This window comes from Drosophila hydei, unplaced genomic scaffold, assembly GCF_003285905.1.
Source record: "Drosophila hydei strain 15085-1641.00,03,60 unplaced genomic scaffold, DhydRS2 tig00008122-arrow-pilon, whole genome shotgun sequence".
Classification (NCBI taxonomy): domain Eukaryota; kingdom Metazoa; phylum Arthropoda; class Insecta; order Diptera; family Drosophilidae; genus Drosophila; species Drosophila hydei.
The window spans coordinates 4,660,504-4,679,799 of record NW_022045833.1 but is presented as its reverse complement, the minus strand read 5'-3'; the positions used below and the strand labels follow the sequence as shown (position 1 = coordinate 4,679,799).

Genomic DNA, 19,296 nt, shown 5'->3' with positions numbered 1-19,296 from the left:
CGTTTGGCTGATGGGCGTAACCAACTGGGATATATATATATATATATATATAGCCTGTGAGTATTTGTGTGTGTGTGTGCCCATGCGGGCGTTTTATCAAAACAATGTGGCCGCCCTTTTGTTGTTTTTTTTTTTGCTGGCCCGGATGATTTAACCAGGCGAATTCATTCTTTTTGTTTCAGCATCCGCATCCGCAGCCGCATCCGCTTTAGCGATTGCAATTTCATTTCTAGTTCGCTGACTATGCGCGCAGTTGCTGATGTGTCAATATATTGTGGAAGGTGGTGCGAGTGGCTGTTGCGGTTTGCCCCGCAAATTAATTGCGCAGATTTTTCGACTCTGGCAGTCAGTAAACCAGCTAAAATGTAGTTTTGCCCCATTGTTTTATGGAGCGTCGACATTTGCATTTTAAAGCGCAAAACGCTGTACCCGAGAGAAGAGGCGAGTGGGAGAAGGCTGCAAAGAATGCGTGGCGTTGCATTGGATTGGCGTGGGATAGCCAAAAAGGGGAACCACTGCACGTGCAGTCACAGTCACAGTCGCAGGCGCAGTCGCAGTCACAGCTGGAGACAGATGCCAGCGGCGGGCAGACAAAAGTGTTGGCTGCTGTCAAATCAGCCGCATTCAAACTCAAATTACAAGCCAAACAAACGGGCTGGGGAACTAAGAGCTGGGACTCGAAATTCAGCAGACACGGCAACTGGGAACCTGGCTTCATCTGGCTTCGCCTGGCACTGCACTGAAAATACAAATGAAAAGCGAAGCGAATGCCAAAACTGTGCCTAAACAACAAATTTGTTGCTGCAGCCAGGAAAATGAGAGGAGGCTGCAGCTGGCTACCCAGGAGTTGGAGCTGGAGTCTGTTGAATTTATTGTGCGGTCAGTTGGCAGTTGTGCTGTTGGCGACCTGCATTTCTTTTCATTTGCGCGCCACATTTTTGCAATTTGCAAATTTATTGTTGACTGTGCGGCGAATTGCGTAAAATTGGCCAAAAGCAATTGTGGCCAAGTTTCAATTTGTAGTCGCTGCTTGCTGTATTAAGCCATTAGAGCAGTCGCAACTAGCAGCTAGTCGATGAAAATGGAAAGTGCCATAGCAAATACGCACGATATTTGCGTGCGCTGCAACAATGTTGCTAGCAACATGTTGCCAAACTGCCCGCTGTTGCTATAAAACGCAACTTTTTATTGTGTTGCAAGCCCTTGAGCCATGCTTGTGTATAATAAATGCGGGCAGCCACTGGCCTGCGGGCAGCTGTTGCCAATATTTGTATTTGCATTGCCAAAGCATAAACTTGAAGAAGAAGAAGAAGAAGAAGCAGCAGCAGCAACAGTTGAAAGGGTTCACTTTGGCAGTCGTTGAACCAAAAAAACAACAAAAAAACGATCAAAAACTGGTTTTTCCCACTTGGTTGTGTTGCCTCCACTTCTTCTTGAGCTCTAGGCTCATGCTTTCGCGCCCTAAAACTAGTTCAAAGCGTTGCCATTGATAAACCGCACCACCTCCTCGCCTCACCTTGCCGCGCCTTGCCTCTACACTCCTCTGCTGTTGCCCATTGCAGCTGCACGACCATGTCAAGTGGTGGCAACATCAGCTTAAGCACTCGCCATCTCCATTATACATATACATATACATAAATATACATATATATATATATATATATATATATATATACGCTTATAGTTTTGCGTCTATACTATATTTAGCTGGGCCGCTTATCTGGCGGCTGGCATCTAAATGAATGATCATTATATACGCCACGGCGAACGCGTTGACAAATTGCAAAGACGGACGTCTCAATGGCTGCCCCTAGATCTGAGCCATGGCCAACAGCAGCAGCAGCAGCAACAGCAACAATTGGTTGTGCGGTTAGCTGTGCCCACAAATTTGGGTTAATGCTGTTGGAGGCGAAAGTTTCCACACGCTAGTTTTCCATAGCTCAATTTTTCTCTCTCCCTCTGCCCCGGACCGGTGGTCCCTTAAATGTCGTCTCTGGAATTTGACCAGTGAGACTTGTTTAGTAAGTTTACGATGTCGACAAGAGCAACAACAACAATAACAGCAACAATTATTGTCCAGGTTCCTGTGCGACTCCTGCGAGCGGCAGCGTCTGTTGCGTTTTATTGTTTTACAGCTGCAGGCAAAGTTAAGGGCAATTCGGTAAGCAAGAGTCGACTATTTAATACTCCTTCCAGAATACTCTTTTAAAAAGAATATCGAATTATAAAAAATTAAGATATGACTAAAAGCTTAGCTCTAAGAAATTTAATATATCAGATAATAGTGTTGGTCTTATAAGAGGCTCAGACAAAAATAGAATTAAAAAAAAAAATTTTAAAAATATATAAAAAAAACTAAAAAGTCTAAAGAAAAAAAAAATTTGTATCTAAAATATTTTAGAATTTAAAAGAAAAAAAAAACTTTAGCAAATTTATTAAATGTGAAAGGTGAAACTTACATTTAAATCTCATCTTTCAATTTAAAATATTTAAATAACAAAAATAAAATAAAATTATAAAAATAATTATAATTAAAATTTGCGAGAACTGAGCTTGAGACAAGACTGAGGTGGAAGGTGGAGAGGTGGAAAGCCAGATGTATAAATCTAATATGAAGGATGTGAGTTAAGTTTGAATAAAATACTTTTATATTTGGGATTATAAACAACTGTTAGAAGAGAAAACACGAGTATTATTTTTATTATATTTTTAATTGAATATATAATAAAGCAGACCCAACTACATAGAGTAACTAGGATATGCACAGACACGTCTAGTTACAGCAGCAACAAGAACTAACTACAATACAGAGCTTTATTAAAACGCATGCAGCGCGCTCACAACTAGTGCGATTGTCATAAACGATTTTTGAATTGTCAATAAAAATTGTCGTAAAGTTTATGGCAAACATGGAAGGAACACACGTAGCACAGCTTCATCTAAGCCCCGGTGAACCAGTCGCTACTCCCGCTTCTCCTGCCCCTCGGGCTCCTTCTCTCCGCATTGTGTCTGGCTCGAACTCCAGCTACAGCCTCCCAGCTACAGTCGCTGTCAACATGACATTTGGCGTGTTGACATTTTTATTGACTTTGGCAGCGAGTCGTACCCAGACTTCGTACTCGTACCGCTCCATGGCTGGTAAAAATTCCAGCTCGTTGCTGTTGCTGAAGTTATTTTTTATTCGTTTTGTTGTTTTCTGCAGCAGCTAAAAGTTGATTAAGAATGTCTGCCGCAGTCAGAGTGAGCCCATGCTGTGGCCCATTCTTCGACTGCGTGTGGCCATTGCATTTATTGCGCATACGCCAAGTGGCACTAATTGCACAGGGAGAGAGATGGAGCGAGGGAGAAAGAGAGAAATCAATTAAATGACTAACTGTAAATGAAAGGCAGCTGTTAATTTGTATGTTCAATTTAGAAAGTCGCGCATAGGCAGAATAATTGCATAATTCTTGCAGATCAGAACGCAAATTTTCACACCAGCAACCATCGATGAGGAGCCCCAGGGGCGTGAGAGAGAGGGGGGTGGGCGTGTCTAGCTCCCAGGCAAGCAGAGAACAAATTGTTTGCTTATCTTTTGGTAACAAAGCTGATGACCAATTAATGTTGTTGCAGTTGCTGTTGCTGTTGCTGTTGCCGTTCTTGTTGTCGCCAACATTTGCAGCAGGCGGCAAAAATGTTGCTGCAACATTTCGCTTTGGCTTTTAGCTTTTCACTTCGGCTTTGGCTGCTCTGCTAACGGCAACGAAAATTGTTTTGCGAGCGTGCAAATTTTCACAGCTGCTGCAACAGCAACAACTATGCCAGCAATTTGTGTGTGCCAGTGTGTGTGTGTGTGTGTGTGTGTGATGTTGCGCGGCAAACATCGAAGCAAAGATGCCACAACACTTCAACAACAGCAACAACAACTGAAACGATCTTCGTCTGCGGCCCAGTGAAGTGTTAGCTAGAAACAAAAGCAGGTTTCAGAACTCTCCGTCGGAAAATGCAGGGAAACGTTGCACTCAGATCTGCACTTAGCTCAACTTGCAGTCGCTGCTGCTGCTGCTGCCTGAAAAATTGCATCATCAATGCAAATTTGGCGCGCTAAATGCTTGTCGAAAGAGACAGCGAGAAAGAGAGGAGAGCCAAGGGTGCTGAAGACTGAGGCAATGCTGCTGACATAACGGCCAATAATGTTGACTATGGTAATTGATTGGACGCGTTAGTTTGTTGTGGCTGCTGTTGCTGCTCTCGGCTAGCTTCTAATTAATTTTTAACTCGCTGTAAATTCATCAAAAAGTTGAAATGCATTTGTTTCGGGTCGCCCACTGATTGAATATAGCCAGGGTTCTACAAAAGCCTCTCCTTCCCTCTCGCTCTGCTGTTCCAACGGGCCCACGGCTAGCTAGAGGCAGCACAGCCTCCCAGCATCTTAGCATCCAACGATCAGCAATGCCAGCAAACGGTCGTTGTCTTTGGTCTATGAACTTGTTTTTTTTTCTTCTCATCTCTCGCTCGCTCGTTGCTTTTAATTGAAGCCGTGTCTTTGCTTTTTATGCCTTTTGTTCAACTCGTGTTCCTCTTCATACCATCTTCATATTTTTTTCGTGTTTGGGGCTATTATAAATTATGCGGCTGCTTCGATTTTTATTTTGATACATCCATGCTTCCTCAGTGCGTGGTGATTATGCTCAATTTTGTTTTTGACCATAATTACTGGCTGGCCAACCATTCGGGCCATCCATTTGTGTATCCGTTAGCTTTTAACATTTCGTTGCGGCTCATCTTAACTTTTTTCATCATTTTTTTTTGGACTTTTTTGTGTGCGTGTGTGTGTGTGTGTTTGCTAAACAAATTGGCATTGATTGATATTTGGTTCACCTTTGGCACTCGAAGCAGCCAAGTTCAATTGAATACATCAGAGTCGAGACATAAGCACATAATCTTTAGGATAAACGTTTAACTTATCATCGCATTGTATTTGCAGACCTTGGCTGGAGGGCATCCTCTTTGAGTGTTTTGACTGGATGTTGATTGAATGCTTCAATTTTAGTGTTTAATGATTATGATGAGAAAATAGGCACTTGAAGGTCACGTAGATTGGAAAACAATCAAATATTGATCGCATAAATATATATTAGAAAAATATGCTAAATGGAAATCGATCACATTCAGAGTCTTAAGCTACTTGAGCTATCTCAATGGCATTCAAATTTGAACAGCTCCATTTAGATATGCATTTCAAGTATTGAAAGCTATTTCGATATTTCACACCCAAGACCCACATTAGAGCTGCATAAATCATTTGATTAAAACCTTGGCACCTGTCTTCTGCGAGCCATAAAGCCCCACCGCAATTATAAATGACATTTGCAGACGCTAAACATGTTGAGGGAGAGACGTAGTCGATGATGAGGATGATTTATGTGCGAGGCTCCTTAACAAAACTGTTCACAAATTAACCGTAATATGATTTACAGAAAGCCGCTTTTGCTGCCGCGGTTTATTTCCCAGAGTGCAAGTTGCCTGGCTTTGATTTATGGTCAACTGCAATCGGAATCTAATTTCTTGGCCATTAACAAAACCAAAGCAGTGCAGTAGGAGCGCACCGAGATGAGAGCAGCGGGCGCAGTAGGAGTTGCTGCTGCTGCCTACGCAGTCGGCGCAGCATGTTGGATGCTGCGTCTTTTGAAATCGAACTCCAACCGAGCAGCATCGTGTCTGCATTTGGGTTTCCGACTAGTTCTTCTTCTACAACAGCTTGTTTCCCCAGCTGAGTTGTTGTTGTTGTTGTTTTTGTTGACTACAACATGACGACAACTGGCTCAAAATTAAGCGACGAAACTTTTGGCAAATGTTGACAAAGTCAAACGGTAACTGCGCATAACAGCTGAACTTGGCCTGGCTAACTGTTCTCTGGTATGTTGACAACCTCCAGCCAGACTAAACATGCCACATAATTAGCTGCTAATTGCTTTTTATTATGAGCGCATGACAGTCCATAATGTATGCAGTTGATGTCCACTGATAAACGGCAAATGCCCAGGATAAGCAGTTAAAAACAAAGACACCGAGAGAGCCCTAATGGCCTCGCTGTAACTGTAATACTGTGCAAAAACTGGGTAAGCTCTGTGATTCATAATTGCTTCGCATATATATGTCAACAGGAATTCACTCAAGTCACGCTGCAGCAGCTATCAATCAGGCATACAAATGATCGAAACTGCTTCCTCTGCTATACATACGAGTAAGTAAAGAGACTATATAGCATACGTTTTCTATGTATCTATTATGTACACGATGCTCTGTATAAGCGTCTCTAGACCTGTCTCTATTCCCGCCGTTTCTAACTCTTTACATCCATCTCAAGATTATTTATCGATTTCTCTTCACACATGGATTCTGCCAAAATAGATCGTATTTCCTTAAGACATTTCTTCTCGTTTCCATTCAGCATATAATCTCTCTAGACTTTTTCCAACACATAACAGTTTCGTTTCCTAATAGCTGCTGCCCATGTTCAGAAGGAAACATTAATGCCAGATAGTAATAGCTGTGCTTCTCTCTGCCGCTTGCTGTGTGCGTATTGAACTGGTCGAGTAGCTGTGCTCGATAAGGTCTACATAATATCAAATGCACACAAACAATGATAATGCGCAACGTGTCGTCGTGTTGCCGGCCCCAAAAACGCTTATCATGATTAGAAATGAACGCCGCCGTCTTGCAGCGCAGCCTTGCTGGCTGGCCACTTGCCACTTGCCACATTGCTGCATTGCGACTAAAAAAACCAGAAAAGCCTGGCCACCAACTTGGGCTGGCAAGTTCAACAGCTAACGAGGCAGGAATGCAAAGAGTGTTAATGCAACAACCAGCTCCCTAACTTGCACCATGCCCACTGCTCCCTCCGCTCTCACTCTAGCTGTCTCCCTCGCACTGCGTAAGTGCCTCAGCGAGTGGCATGCAGGCAATTTAAATGCAAAGGCTCGCCAAAGTGAAGCTGTCAATGAAAATTACGCGCCGTTTTTTTTTCTCTCTTTTCATTTTTCATTGCCTCTGCTACTGGCTCCGGTTATCGGGCAATAAATTTATGGGCTGCATGTTGTGCGTGTGTATGCGCTAAATGTTTAATTAATTAGCGAGAGAAATGCATTAAGTGATTTGTAGCCGCATGCCTGCCTCTTAAACAAAAAAAGTTGGAGAGAAATAGGTGTAACAATGAAATATTTGAGCGTGGAGCATGTCATTCAGCTGTCAACTTTTGGCAACAAAAGGCGGCCAAACTGATCTGCATAATGCCAAAATACGCACTTCATCTCATAGTCTGCGACCGTGTGTGTGAGTGTATATGTGTGTGTGTGTATGAAAAAAATATCCATGACCAATTGGCTAACGTGGGCGCAGACATGCTGAAGCTAAACAAAATGTATCGTGAGTTGGCAGAATGGCAGGAATTCTGTGAGTCTGGTTAGCGAAGGCAGCGTGACACGATATTGAAACGATATATTTTAGAGATGACAAATACCATTTCATGTCATAGAATTAATGAATATGAGTAAAGTGGGAAGATAGTGAAGATGTTGATACTGAAACATGAGAAGATTTTAAGTTACTTAAAAATATATATTTTATTTCGCTTTTGGGTTCGGGCGTAGAACGCAGAGAGATCAAAAGCTGATGATAATTCACATTTGTGCAGGAAAATTTTGTCAATTCACTTTCCTGAACTATTTCTGACATCTCATGTTCTTTGTGTGTCTCACGCACTCAGCTCTCGATGCGAGAAAACGATTTCAATTTCTTTTGGTGCCTTCGGATATCTGGCAATCGGACATGCCCCAAGTGATTTGCGTTTGGACACTTTGACAGCTGCTTAAGCGCTTAAGAAATGCCCCGAAACGCGTGGAAGGGCAACTTAAGCTTATGGCCATTATCGCGGCTCAGAAATCACGCTTTAACCGAATACACAATTAATATGCGACGCAATTGTTGTGTAAGATACAAACATATACGGGCTACATAAAAACCCCTGGCGAGCAGGCCAAAGTAATTAGCATGGCAAACATGCGCGCAAGAGAGAGACAGAGTGCGTAAAGAGTTTAAGAGTTTATTTCTTTAAGGAACAACATGACTTTAATGGCCTGCCTTATTTTCACAGGGACAAAATCATATTTTATCGCTTTGCATAAATAAATCAAGAGGCGGCTCACTTGTTGTACTCCTCTCTCTGGCAAGTTACTGGCGCCGTCTGCCATGGTCTACCTCTCAGTCGGAGTCGGAGTTGGAGTCGAAGTCGACGACTCCACCTTTGCAAATGGCACTTGGCAGGCAACTGTTTGGCAAGCTGGCCAATTGTCTGGCTGGCATTGCCAGTTGCATGCACTCACAAGATTTGTTGCATTTTGTTTTTGTAATTAAGTTGCATCTGCAACAGCAACAGCTTCAGTAACAGCAACAGCCCAGTCACACTGAAATGCCTCAGTAACGCCCAAAACTCATTTGTCAGGCGCTTTTGGCTCAAATGGCAAATGTGCCAGTGGATCTTGGCATAAACAACAGTTGCTGCTGCCGCCGCTGCTGCAGTTGCTGTTGCCCAAGTGCCCTTAATGGCTTTCTTAATTAAAAACAAAATCAATATAAGTGTCTTACTGGCAGGCGTTGAAGTGTTTGCCCTGACAAATAGTCGCCTCGCTCGTAACTATTGTTTATGCATAGCAATTTACATGGAAATTTTGTGTATTACAACAAAAACATTTACAATGGCAATGCCACAGATTTATGTGTGTATTATCTATCACAAAATGCCTACACCTATTTTTAGAAATTCTTCTGTGTCTTTTCCTTTTGTAGTTAGTTCATGTGGCAATAAATTGTATTGTCTAAATGAACTGAATAAACAAATAGTCTGCGTCTGAGCTGAGAGTGCTAATGCACGGGCGACATATGCCCAGGTTCTTAAGTGACTTATAGATAAACAGCTTTGATTTTGAGCTAAGACAATGTGATGTGTAGACAATGATATTTACTCTATATGCTTGCCTTGGACTTAAACCCGGATTCTTAGTGTTTTTTTTTAAATAAATTTGTCATTTGTCTTTCTTTTGGAAATATTTTATAGTCTATTTTTATAGTTGTTATTTTATAGGAATTTAATTTTATAGTAGTTATGCATGTGTGTGTAAGAGTCAGCTCAAGTTGCCTAAATGTTTAGAGCTCTGTTCGTCTGTTTGTATTTATGAACTTGGTAAGCATTGTCTCCTGTCTTATACGTGAGTTTAAAACCATAAACTTATTTCATGTACTCTGCTCTGCCGTCATACAAAGTGTTCTACAACTGTAGATCATGTGGCCGAAACTTAATATATAATCAGCTTATAGGTATAAGGTCATAAATTGCATGGGTTTGTATAGACAATATTTAAGCTCTATCAGTTCCTGTATAGCTTTAAAGAGTAACTCTGATTGAGTCATTCTGGCTGTAACTATTTAGTTGCTCATTAGGCAAATGCCTAAGCACTTTACACATTGCCTTATGGGTAATTATGTTTCGAGCAAGAGAGACAGAGACATTAGAATTGTCATTAGAACAAAAAAGAAAAGGAACTACGTGCGCTGTTGTCGTAAAAAGCAAAGTCGAGAGGAGTCATTTAAGCCCTGCTTAGCCAGCTATATAGCACATAGTTTATGTGGCGAGAGCAGCTAAAGTCAAGTAAAGCTCGAGATTTATGCAACTGTCGATGGTAGTTAAGATTGAATTGAATGCTTAGACACGAGCTGAGCACAGCAACGATTGGCTCAACTGGAGTGGACTGGACTGCTGTAAGATTCTGGTAAAACCTGCAGCTATTAAGACGATGACCAACTGGCGATGGCCATTCGGAGTTAGAGTTAGCGAGTTCAGCTTAAATGATTGCCGGGCAATTTTTTAATAACTTCATTAAGAGTCGTGAAAAGTTGCAATTAAAACGTGCAGTATATATCAGTGGGTGCATTAAGAACTGTTGAAATGTTGTCTGGGAGAGAGAGAGAGGGAGAGGTAATGAGAGAGATGGGTATAGAGAGGCATACGGACTGGCTGCGGGGCTAATTCGCTTGACTCGCGTGTGGCAAATGGCAGCGCAGCTACTGAATTCTCAATATGAAATTCCTCTGCTGCTGCTTTTTGTTTTTGTTTTGGCCTTTACAGTAATTTCTATTTAGCTGCTGGCAGTTGGCTGTCAGGCGGCATCAAAACGGCGTCTGTTATTATTATTAATTATGTTTTGCGAGTGCGTTCTAAGTTCGTTTCCATGGGCTGGCGGGCCTTTCCTGTTGTCAGCCCATTTGAAATGCATTGATTAAACCCATTGCCTGCTTGAATGCAAAAGCTGAGGCAGCAGCAGCGGCAGCTAATTGAGTTGTGTTTTTTTTATGCTTCTGTTTGGCTTTGTCGCTTTTTCGCTGTCTGCATTCCGTTTTGTTAGGCCTGTGGGCAAGTTCGTTGCCTAAGTCTTTTGTTTTGCGCATGCATTGTAAATCATAAGGAGCTGCAGAGCTTCAATAACATAACAATATATGCAATATATTCGACTGCCCGACGGCCAAAACAGGCAATGTCATGACACTGTAGAACAATTGCATTTGCGCATTTTTTTGGGCCCACTCTAATGCGCTCTTCCCTGGCAGAGCGAGGGCAGAGTAGCTAGCCAGGCAGCAGCCAGCCAGCGCCCATATTTCATAAGCTGCGTGCTGCACAAACACAATAACTTAGGGCCACAATATTTGCATGGCATTATGCACAATCATGACATGAGCCGCCACAGCAGCAGCAGCAGCAGCGGCAACAGAAACAGCGACTTTTGCTCATGTTTATGTAAAGCGAGCCGCGCCAGACAAAAGGCATTGGTAAATCACACTTTGGCAGTCGCTGTCGCTGTCGCTGTTGCCGTTGCTGCCGGCAAATGCGGCGTATGCGTAACCCGAGCATGAGATGCCAATGCTGTTGTCGTTGTCGCTGTCGCTCAGTTGTTGCTGCTGCTGCTGAGTGAGTGATGCGCATGCACACAGCAACAAGCGAAACCGGCCGGCCGGTCAGTCAGCCGAGCTAACAGTCAAGCGTCTCGCATTGGTTTCAATTTCAGCAGCTCCAACAACAACAACACTGAGAACAAGTTGTTGTTGCTGTGCGTTGCTGTTGCGTGCAGTTTGCGGTTTTGCGCTGTGTAGAGAACACGCAATGTGTGTTCATTGACTTCTGTTGCTGCCAACTTGCGCAACAAGTTGTTGGCTGTCGCTGCTGCTGCCGGGTAATCAATCATTATTTGCACAGGGCACCACCACCAGCAACCAGCAACCAGCCAGCAGCAAAGTTATGCATTTAAATTGTCAGCGATATTGCATCTGACAAATGATCGAAGAGGGGGGCTAAAAAGTTACTCACTCATTTGACTCCTGCTGTGTGCTGGATGCGATTGCTTCTGTTGTTCTTGCTCCTGCTGCTGCTGCTGGATCCGTTTCAGTAATGCCGACAACCACTTCCGGTGGCTGAGCGGCGCTGCAGTTAGAGCTGTTGAGCTCATTGAAAGTGAAACTAATATCATGCGGATCCTTAAACGGCTTCATGCTGCGCGGCAAACTGCGTTGGCGCAGGCTCAAGTTCAGAAATTTAAGATCGCTGGCGGTAAGCGGTTGCAACTCAGCTCCGTCTGCTGGTATTGTTGGTGCGCTGCTGCGTGCGGGTGGCGGCGGTGCAGCGCGCTGCTGCTTCTGCTTGGGTGGCAACGCTGGCTTCGGCTCCTCCAGCAGCTCCTCCTCGGACTGTTCAATGATTTCCAACACCTGAGCGGTGCAGCTCGACTCCAGTTGTTGCTCCAGCTGCATGCTATAGTACTTGGCTATGTGCTCGGTGGCATCCGTGGTATTGTAGTGCTTGCCACGGATCAGATCGCCCAAATGATCCGCATCGATGCCGAATAAAAAGGGATCGTCCAGCACGGTCACCTTGGCATTGCGTTTGGTAGGCTCCTCTGGCGGCAACTGTTGCTGCTGCTGCTGCTGCTGTTGCTGCTCCTTGTGTTTGGGCTCGCCCTTGACATGTGCACGCAGCGAGCGCAACAGCTTTTTGCTGCGACGCGGCGTCGTTGTCGATGTTTCACATTTGGCGGGAAACAGCGGACGGTTGCTCGTAGCTGTTGCTGTTGCTGTTGGGTTTCTGTTACGCTGCTGCTGTTGTTGGAGGTTGCTATCGCCCAGATCGATGCCATCGTCCGCATCTTCGCTGGCATCTAATTGCGCTGCGATAAAATCGCAATCGCCAGTGCCAAAGCCAACCGTATCGTACTCATCGCCCGTTCCCCTCGATTGGCAGTTATTTTTGTTGCTGTTGCTGTTGCTGCTGGCATTGTCATTTTCATGATTAGCCTCGTTGGCGCTGTTGCCACTGGCCGCCAGTCTCTGGGCAGCCGCTTTGCTATAGAGCTGTCGATAATATTTCTGCTGGTCGCCATACAAGAAGCAGACGCGCCACCATTGTTTGCATGCCAGCAAATTGGCGGTACGTGGCACCACTGCCGGCTCCAAGCTGCCCGTCGCTGTGGCAGCATTCGATGTTGCTGCTGCTGCTGATGCTGAGGCTGCTGCAGCAGTTGCTGCAGTTGCTGACAGGCTGCTCATGTTGCTGTTGCTGCTTATTATTATTGTTCTGGGCTTGTAATTATTTTCCGTAGTTCATTGGCTCTTTTTTCTCCTGGCCACTGCTTGTTAGCATTGACATTTTTTTTCTTTCGTTTTTTAAATAAATTTTCTTTTTGTGTTGCACTGGAATTTATATGTACATTTGAATATATATAAATTTATTTTTATTTTTATTTTTATGGCTTTCTTTTTCATTTGAACTTTTGATTGTCTACATTGTCAAGCGGTACACTAATTGGTGGGAGCTGCACGATTTATGGATTGACTATTGGCCACTTTCACAGCTGAAAAGTAAAAATGAATTCAACACTGATCGAGCCGATCGGGCCGGCGGCTGTGGCTGCTGCATATAATTTTCTAGACTTTCCAAATGCCTCGTTTCGTATGCAGCACAGAACAGAGTAGAGAACAAAAAAGCATCAAGAAAATCTAACACTTTCGAGTCTGCATCGAGATAGCATCTTGTGGCAGAAGCATTGGATCGGTCGATGCAGCAGTTGAGCTGCAGTTGAAGCTAATCAAATTTGCGGATACTGCCGCCGTTTACACATCGAATAATGATGGCTGCTGCTCAGCAAATAGCAAAGCGTACACATTTACCACTAGACCGATGGCTGCGGGCTGGGAGGGCGGCTGTTAGTCACGCCTCTAATAGAGATAGCTAAAATGAGAGGAACCCAGCGCTAAGTGCTTCCAGCCAGGCAGTCAGTATGCCGTGTGCTGATGCCCTTGTCAGATAATAATAACTTCATCTTCATCTTCATCATCATCAGCTGCAGCAGCCACTGCAACTCCAACTGCAACTGCAGCCCCATAAGTTGCACCGTGGCGGCCACTTTGAGTGTTGGCCAAAGCCTTGGCAGCAATTGCAGCTTAGCAACTGTCAGCCACATCTCTCTGTCTGTGTGTGCGTGCATTAAGCCGCTTTACACTGTGTGCTCTTAGCCAAAGACCTCTCTTTCTATCTTGTGCTAGCCATCCGGCGTGGAAGGCGTTGTTCAAGCGGCTAATGGATCCAGCTTATAATATTGGCATTATCTGGAAGTTATGAATGCAGCAGCTGCTGCCCAAAGTGTGTGTAAGCCGTGCATGAATACGATCTTAAAAAAGTTTGACATTCAGCTGTCCATCAATAAAGCTGAACAAAAAATGCATTGGAAAAATTCCAGTGATTGAAATTTGAAAAAGTTGGGAATTTCATTTAGCAAATCTTAAAAAATTTTGAGTTTTATTTATTGAAAAAATCTTGCAAATTATTGAGAAACAATTTTCTGCTTTAAATTACATTTTAAACATAATTTCTAATTAAATAAAAAAAATTAAAAAAATAAAGTGTTTTAAAAATATAAATAAATTTTATAATTCCAACGATCAGAAATAAAAAACGCTTCAAAATAGAATGGAATATTTAAAAACCTTAAAAGTTTCATTGATAAAAATTATTTATTAAAATTTGAAAAAATCTTAGAAATTCCATTAGGAATTAACAAATGTATTGAAAACTTCCATTGATCAAAAGTCGACCGTCGACTATCACAAAAACAGTTTGAGCTGCCAAGACATAAAAACTTAACCAGTTAAGCATCTTATAAAATCTGATATTTGACTTATACATATGTATATCAACTATTTAGTATGCTGCCTTATCGCCGACATACCTTTCCTTAAACTTGTTGGCTGCTCTAGTTTTTATGCCAATTTTTGAAAATTGCATATGAATGGCCATTCGTGAAGCCCGCGGCTACTTCAACTTGAATCATAGTTAAGCAAGTCAACTGTATGTGACTTAACTGCCATGAAATGCACTTGGCAAGGAGAGTAAATAAACACACCTGTACTTATGTACCTCTACGTCTACCGGTGGCTGAGGCTGTAAGTGTACCTGACATACGTGCACATAATTGAATTATAAAGAACAACTAGAGGAAAGCAAATGCAATCATAACTGGTCGCCGCCTACATAAACAAACCAGATAGCTAGTTGGCTGGCTGGCATTTGGCTTCCGGTAAAAACTCTAAAGTTGAAGATGATTTCCAGCCAAACAGCAACAACAGCAATAACAACAACTGCAGTTGCCACAACAATGTTTCGCTGCACAAACAACAACCAAAGAGAAAAACCGCAGCACGCGATGTGAATGTGGGCAAAGCGATTCGCAGTTAGAAGCCTCCAGAGCTGCAGCTTCAACTCCAACTCCAGCTGGAGCAGCCGCTGCGGGTGTGATTAGCTGCAGCAAACCCGTTCCAAGTGCCAAAGAAATGCCGCACTTGGCCATCTTTCACATGTGCCACTAAAGCTTAGAGTCAGCTCCAACTCTCAACTCGGTTCAATTGCATGTGATTAAAACGCGATCACACAATAATCATAAAATGCAACAGCTCTTAATGTACAGCTTACAAAATCAGAACCGAAGCGCTGATACGCTTCAAAAAATAATTAAGTTCGGTGTGAAGTGGGAACATATCTTGACTGAGAAACTAATAAGTGGAATTTGAATACCGATCACATGAATGGAGGCAGAGAAAAGGTGCAAAAGAGAGGCAGAGATCAGATGTGAAGTAGCTTTAGATCAGATAGAAATGCAACTCAGTAATTGGAATTTAAATATTATATTAATGAGTGGATAGAAAGGCAAGTAGATAAATCAGAAAGATTCGCCTTTAGATGATTGCTAGCTGATTAGCAGAGAAATGACGAGAGCAGAGAGGTGAGAGCTGCATAATTTAAATTTAAATTCATAGTTATACCTAATGAATGAATGGCTAATATATAAGGAAACTTAACAATCAATTAACAAAACAATGCTTCTAGATGATTCCAAGCTTAATATAATTTCAGTTGAGAGAGTAAAGGCTGCTCAAAGGAAACTTAAGAATATTATCAGTATCAGTACCCGAATGGATGTAGATATTAAACGAGTTGTAAGCTACATTACTCTATGAGATCAGATACTTTAAGAACTTTCATCTACCTATTGATAAAATTATATATCCACACTTCAGTGTAAGTAACTTAAGTACAAATGAATTATGAAGAATGATCAAAAACAATCATAAACTTCTTCCTGCTTTTACTAAAAATAACAAAATTAACAAGTTCCGCTGCAGACTGAATAACAACAATTCATTAGAGACAAAACCTATTCAAAAATTGTTAAACAAAAGCTGCCAGCAGCTAAAATAATAATGAAATACAAAATAATAGAAAATATGGGTTATCCGGTATGAAAGTTGAGTCTTAATGTGTTACCAATTTAATGATACAGTTGCTATAGCCTAAGCGGGCCTGAGCAACTAAACTGGAGTCGAGAAGTGTTGCAACAACGTCAGACAAACAAAACCACAAGAAAAAAAGCCCAAGAGACTTGAGTATTTGCCGCACAGAGACTTCCGGCGATGTTGGCCGATGGGAAGCTGTGTGTGTGTGATCCAGAGACTTAAGAGTGAAAGAGAGAGAGGCTAGTGGGGGGTAGATCTTACTGCAATTACCGTTAGTATTTATTGATACACAAGCACGGACATGTGTAAAGCGACGCCGATCGGTGTCGCGATAGTCAGCGCATAATTTATCAATAAAATACGATAGTTTATTGAATATCGACTTGACCCAATGGCCGAGACAAGAGCAACAGTAACAGCAACAGCTAATTGATTGGAATCGCTGATGCTGCAGGCCAAGTTTCTACTGTGCGCCGTGCGATTCAGGCATTTGCATTCTGGCTTTGATTTTGACAGTCAGTCAGACAGTCAGCCCTGCCAGCAGCTGACACCAGTCTGGCTAAATTGGCAGCAACTGTTGCCGCTGCTGCTGTTTTGCTGCTGTTGTAGCTGGCGGCGCTGCCATCAATCAAGCTAGCTGCAATTGCCTTGTCTAGTTTTATGCTGTGCTCTTTTATTATGACTACTTTTATTATTATTTGATTTCTTTTTACGTTTTACAATTTTATTGCAACGCAACATTTGTCAAGTTGCCAAGTTTTCAATGCTAGCGGCGCTTTTTTCTCTTCTCTTGCGTGAAAATTGCGTGGAAAATGACAGAGAGAAAGACAGAAAGACAGACAGACGAAGCCTTGCAATTAGTTTTATTGCTATTTATGCATATTCGCTGCAATTGCAGCTATTAATTTGCACAGCAATGCGGGTTAAGGAGTCAATTGCTTTGTCTTGGTTTACTTTTTGGCCACGTTTACAACTGTTAGCCAGCAATTGTAAATCACAATTGTGGAGGGGGTCAGTCAACTAGGCAGTTAGCTGGAAAACTGTTTTACACTCGCTGCTATCTAGGACATCTTGGAGTACCTGCAGCAGTTGGCCCACGCCCGTTCACGACTTTGAACTAATAACGCCCTTTGTCGCTGCCTGTTTGTTGTCTAGGACGCCCACATGCCACATGCTACATGCGGCAGCCAACGCAAAGATACACAGAAGTCACTCCAAAATAAAATAAAAAAATTGAAGCCAAACGAATCTGAAAAAGCTAACCGCAAACTCAAATTCTTGGTAAGCCATGTGAAAGCCGCACTCAAGTGATCTTTTTCTTCTTCCCACTTCTTTTCCCACTTTTTTGAAAATTGTGTTATCAACATCTCAAACAATGCCACAAGCCTTCAGGTTTAGTCATCGGCTTAGATGCCGCTAGAAGACGGCTCATTTAGCTGGCGACCTCTGTGGATGAGTACCGTAAATAGTAAATATCATAATTTTCAACGTGGATCAAAGTCAGATGCTCGAGCTGATGCTGCCGCTGCTGCTGACACATATTCGATATTAGCATACGAATGGTTTGAGTACAAAGCTAGAGCTATGTGGTTAATAACAGGCGCTACAATATACGATTTACCAGTTATAACTGTATGCAACGAGTTGTTGTTGCTGTTGGCAGACGTCAAGTGAAGAAGAGGCAACCAGCCATGGCATCTGATGACCGCGCCCGCTAATGGATTAACTTGTTTGTATATTTTATGTGGCAGCCCGAACTATAATTTAGACAAAATTCTCTCAGCTTACGCCGACTGTGGAAATTCTAATAACACAGTTTAGCCAGACCTAAAAAACAAAGTCGAGGCTTTTAAGCAGCCAAAACTTGTTTTGGGCCCAAGCGTTTTAGTCTATGCTAGGCGCTCTAATGAGCCATTGTCTACTGCTGTCTCATATTTCATTGAAGTCGATAAACATCTAACGCCTTGGCTAATGGCTGCTGGGCTACTCGATCATTAAGCGGTGCAAAATGTTTTTTATTTTTGGTCTTGGCAAATTGATTGGCTTTTAAATGAAAAACTTAATTGCATCGAAATGGCAAAAAGGGAAACACAAATGCAAATCAAATGTATTGAAAGAAGGAGAGAGATAGAGGTGGAGAGGTGGAGAGGGGAAGAGGTGTGGGCGCGTTGTTGGCTGCGCTTTAATTAAAAGCGAGTCGTGTCTTATCTGAGAGTCAAGCTGTTACGTGTTGTTGTATGTCAAATGCAATCAAAATACAGCGTTCGCTCCATTTACAGATTCGAAGATCGATTTCGAATCGCCCAAAGCGACGGCTGTGAACCAGTTGTTTTTTATCTATTTCAAAGATGATTTGCACGCTAACGCAAGTGGACAGCTTGACAGTTACAATTGCAACGCATATCGATAATGATGATCATGATGATGATCATGGCAGTCAGTCAGGCTGGGCAATTGAGGCAACGGCAACTTTTTCAAGCTGACTGCACTATCATTTATCATTTATCACAGCGCTTGCGCCCATTCTCAGCAGAGCAAGGCAGATCATCATTAGCAGCAAACTTCCTCCTTTAAATAGTCGTAAAGTTGCCTAATTAATTTATGACCAGCTATTTTTTGGCTATTTTTTTATGATTTATGAATAGGCAGCGAATCGCTATGTAAAGGAGAAGACAAAAAATCCCAACGACAAACAAAAGACGCAACAATATTTGGCTAATTGCTGGACAACAGAAAAAATGCTCAATTAGCGCCCAAAAAGGCATAAAAGCATTTTTGATATGGAAATGATTAATGCGCCAAAAAAAAGAAGAAAAATATTAACAATTTTTATATGAAAAAGGAATGCGCCGAGACGAAAGACTTAGGCAACGAACTTGACTGATGCTCAGATGCTACTACAAGAAGCATTGCTGTTAAACGGTTGTTGACCCACAACACACACACTGACACACTCGCTGCTGTTGTTATGCTAAATCTATAAATAACTGTAAACATCTTCGGCTGTTGTTTATTTGGTTTGTGAGGCGTTAGCTATAAATCGATGCACATTAAACAAAAAAAAAGACATTGTTTACGCTCTGACAATTGCGTGAAACTAACAAATTAATACAGTCCGGCAATTTGGCTAGAGAAAGTCTTGTGGCCGTAATTGGCTGTTAACCATTTCTTGGCCATAAACAACAGCTTAGTTTTTTTTTCCAATTTTTTTTTTTTGGCTATAGCCGCCGGGCAGCATAATTAACGCCAAAGCGAAAAGAATTTCGTAGTTTAGTTAGCTGCGTAATCATAAAATATGGCCACAAAATTGCAGGCCTTGCTGCCCTGGCACTTTCCACCACCATTGGCATCGGCCTGGCTAAATGGACACAATTAACCTGTATCTTGCTCAGGCCCCCTCGCACCCGTTTTGGTTACCAGTTCCGCTTG

At 42.5% G+C, this 19,296-nt stretch overlaps 1 protein-coding gene across 2 annotated transcripts in view; it reads right to left on the bottom strand.

Moving 5' to 3' along the window:
- LOC111593806 (protein prickle) overlaps positions 1-19,296 on the bottom strand; it is a 71,946-nt gene that overhangs the window by 9,991 nt on the left and 42,659 nt on the right. Inside the window, exon 1 of one of the 2 annotated variants that reach the window (XM_023306832.2) lies at positions 17,489-17,653. The exons of the other annotated variant lie outside the window; for it this stretch is intronic. Within the exon in view, the coding sequence (XP_023162600.2) occupies positions 17,489-17,565 (77 nt within the window). The 5' untranslated portion in view covers positions 17,566-17,653. Of the gene's footprint in view, positions 1-17,488; positions 17,654-19,296 lie in introns of those variants that run through there. 2 annotated transcript variants of the gene reach the window in all.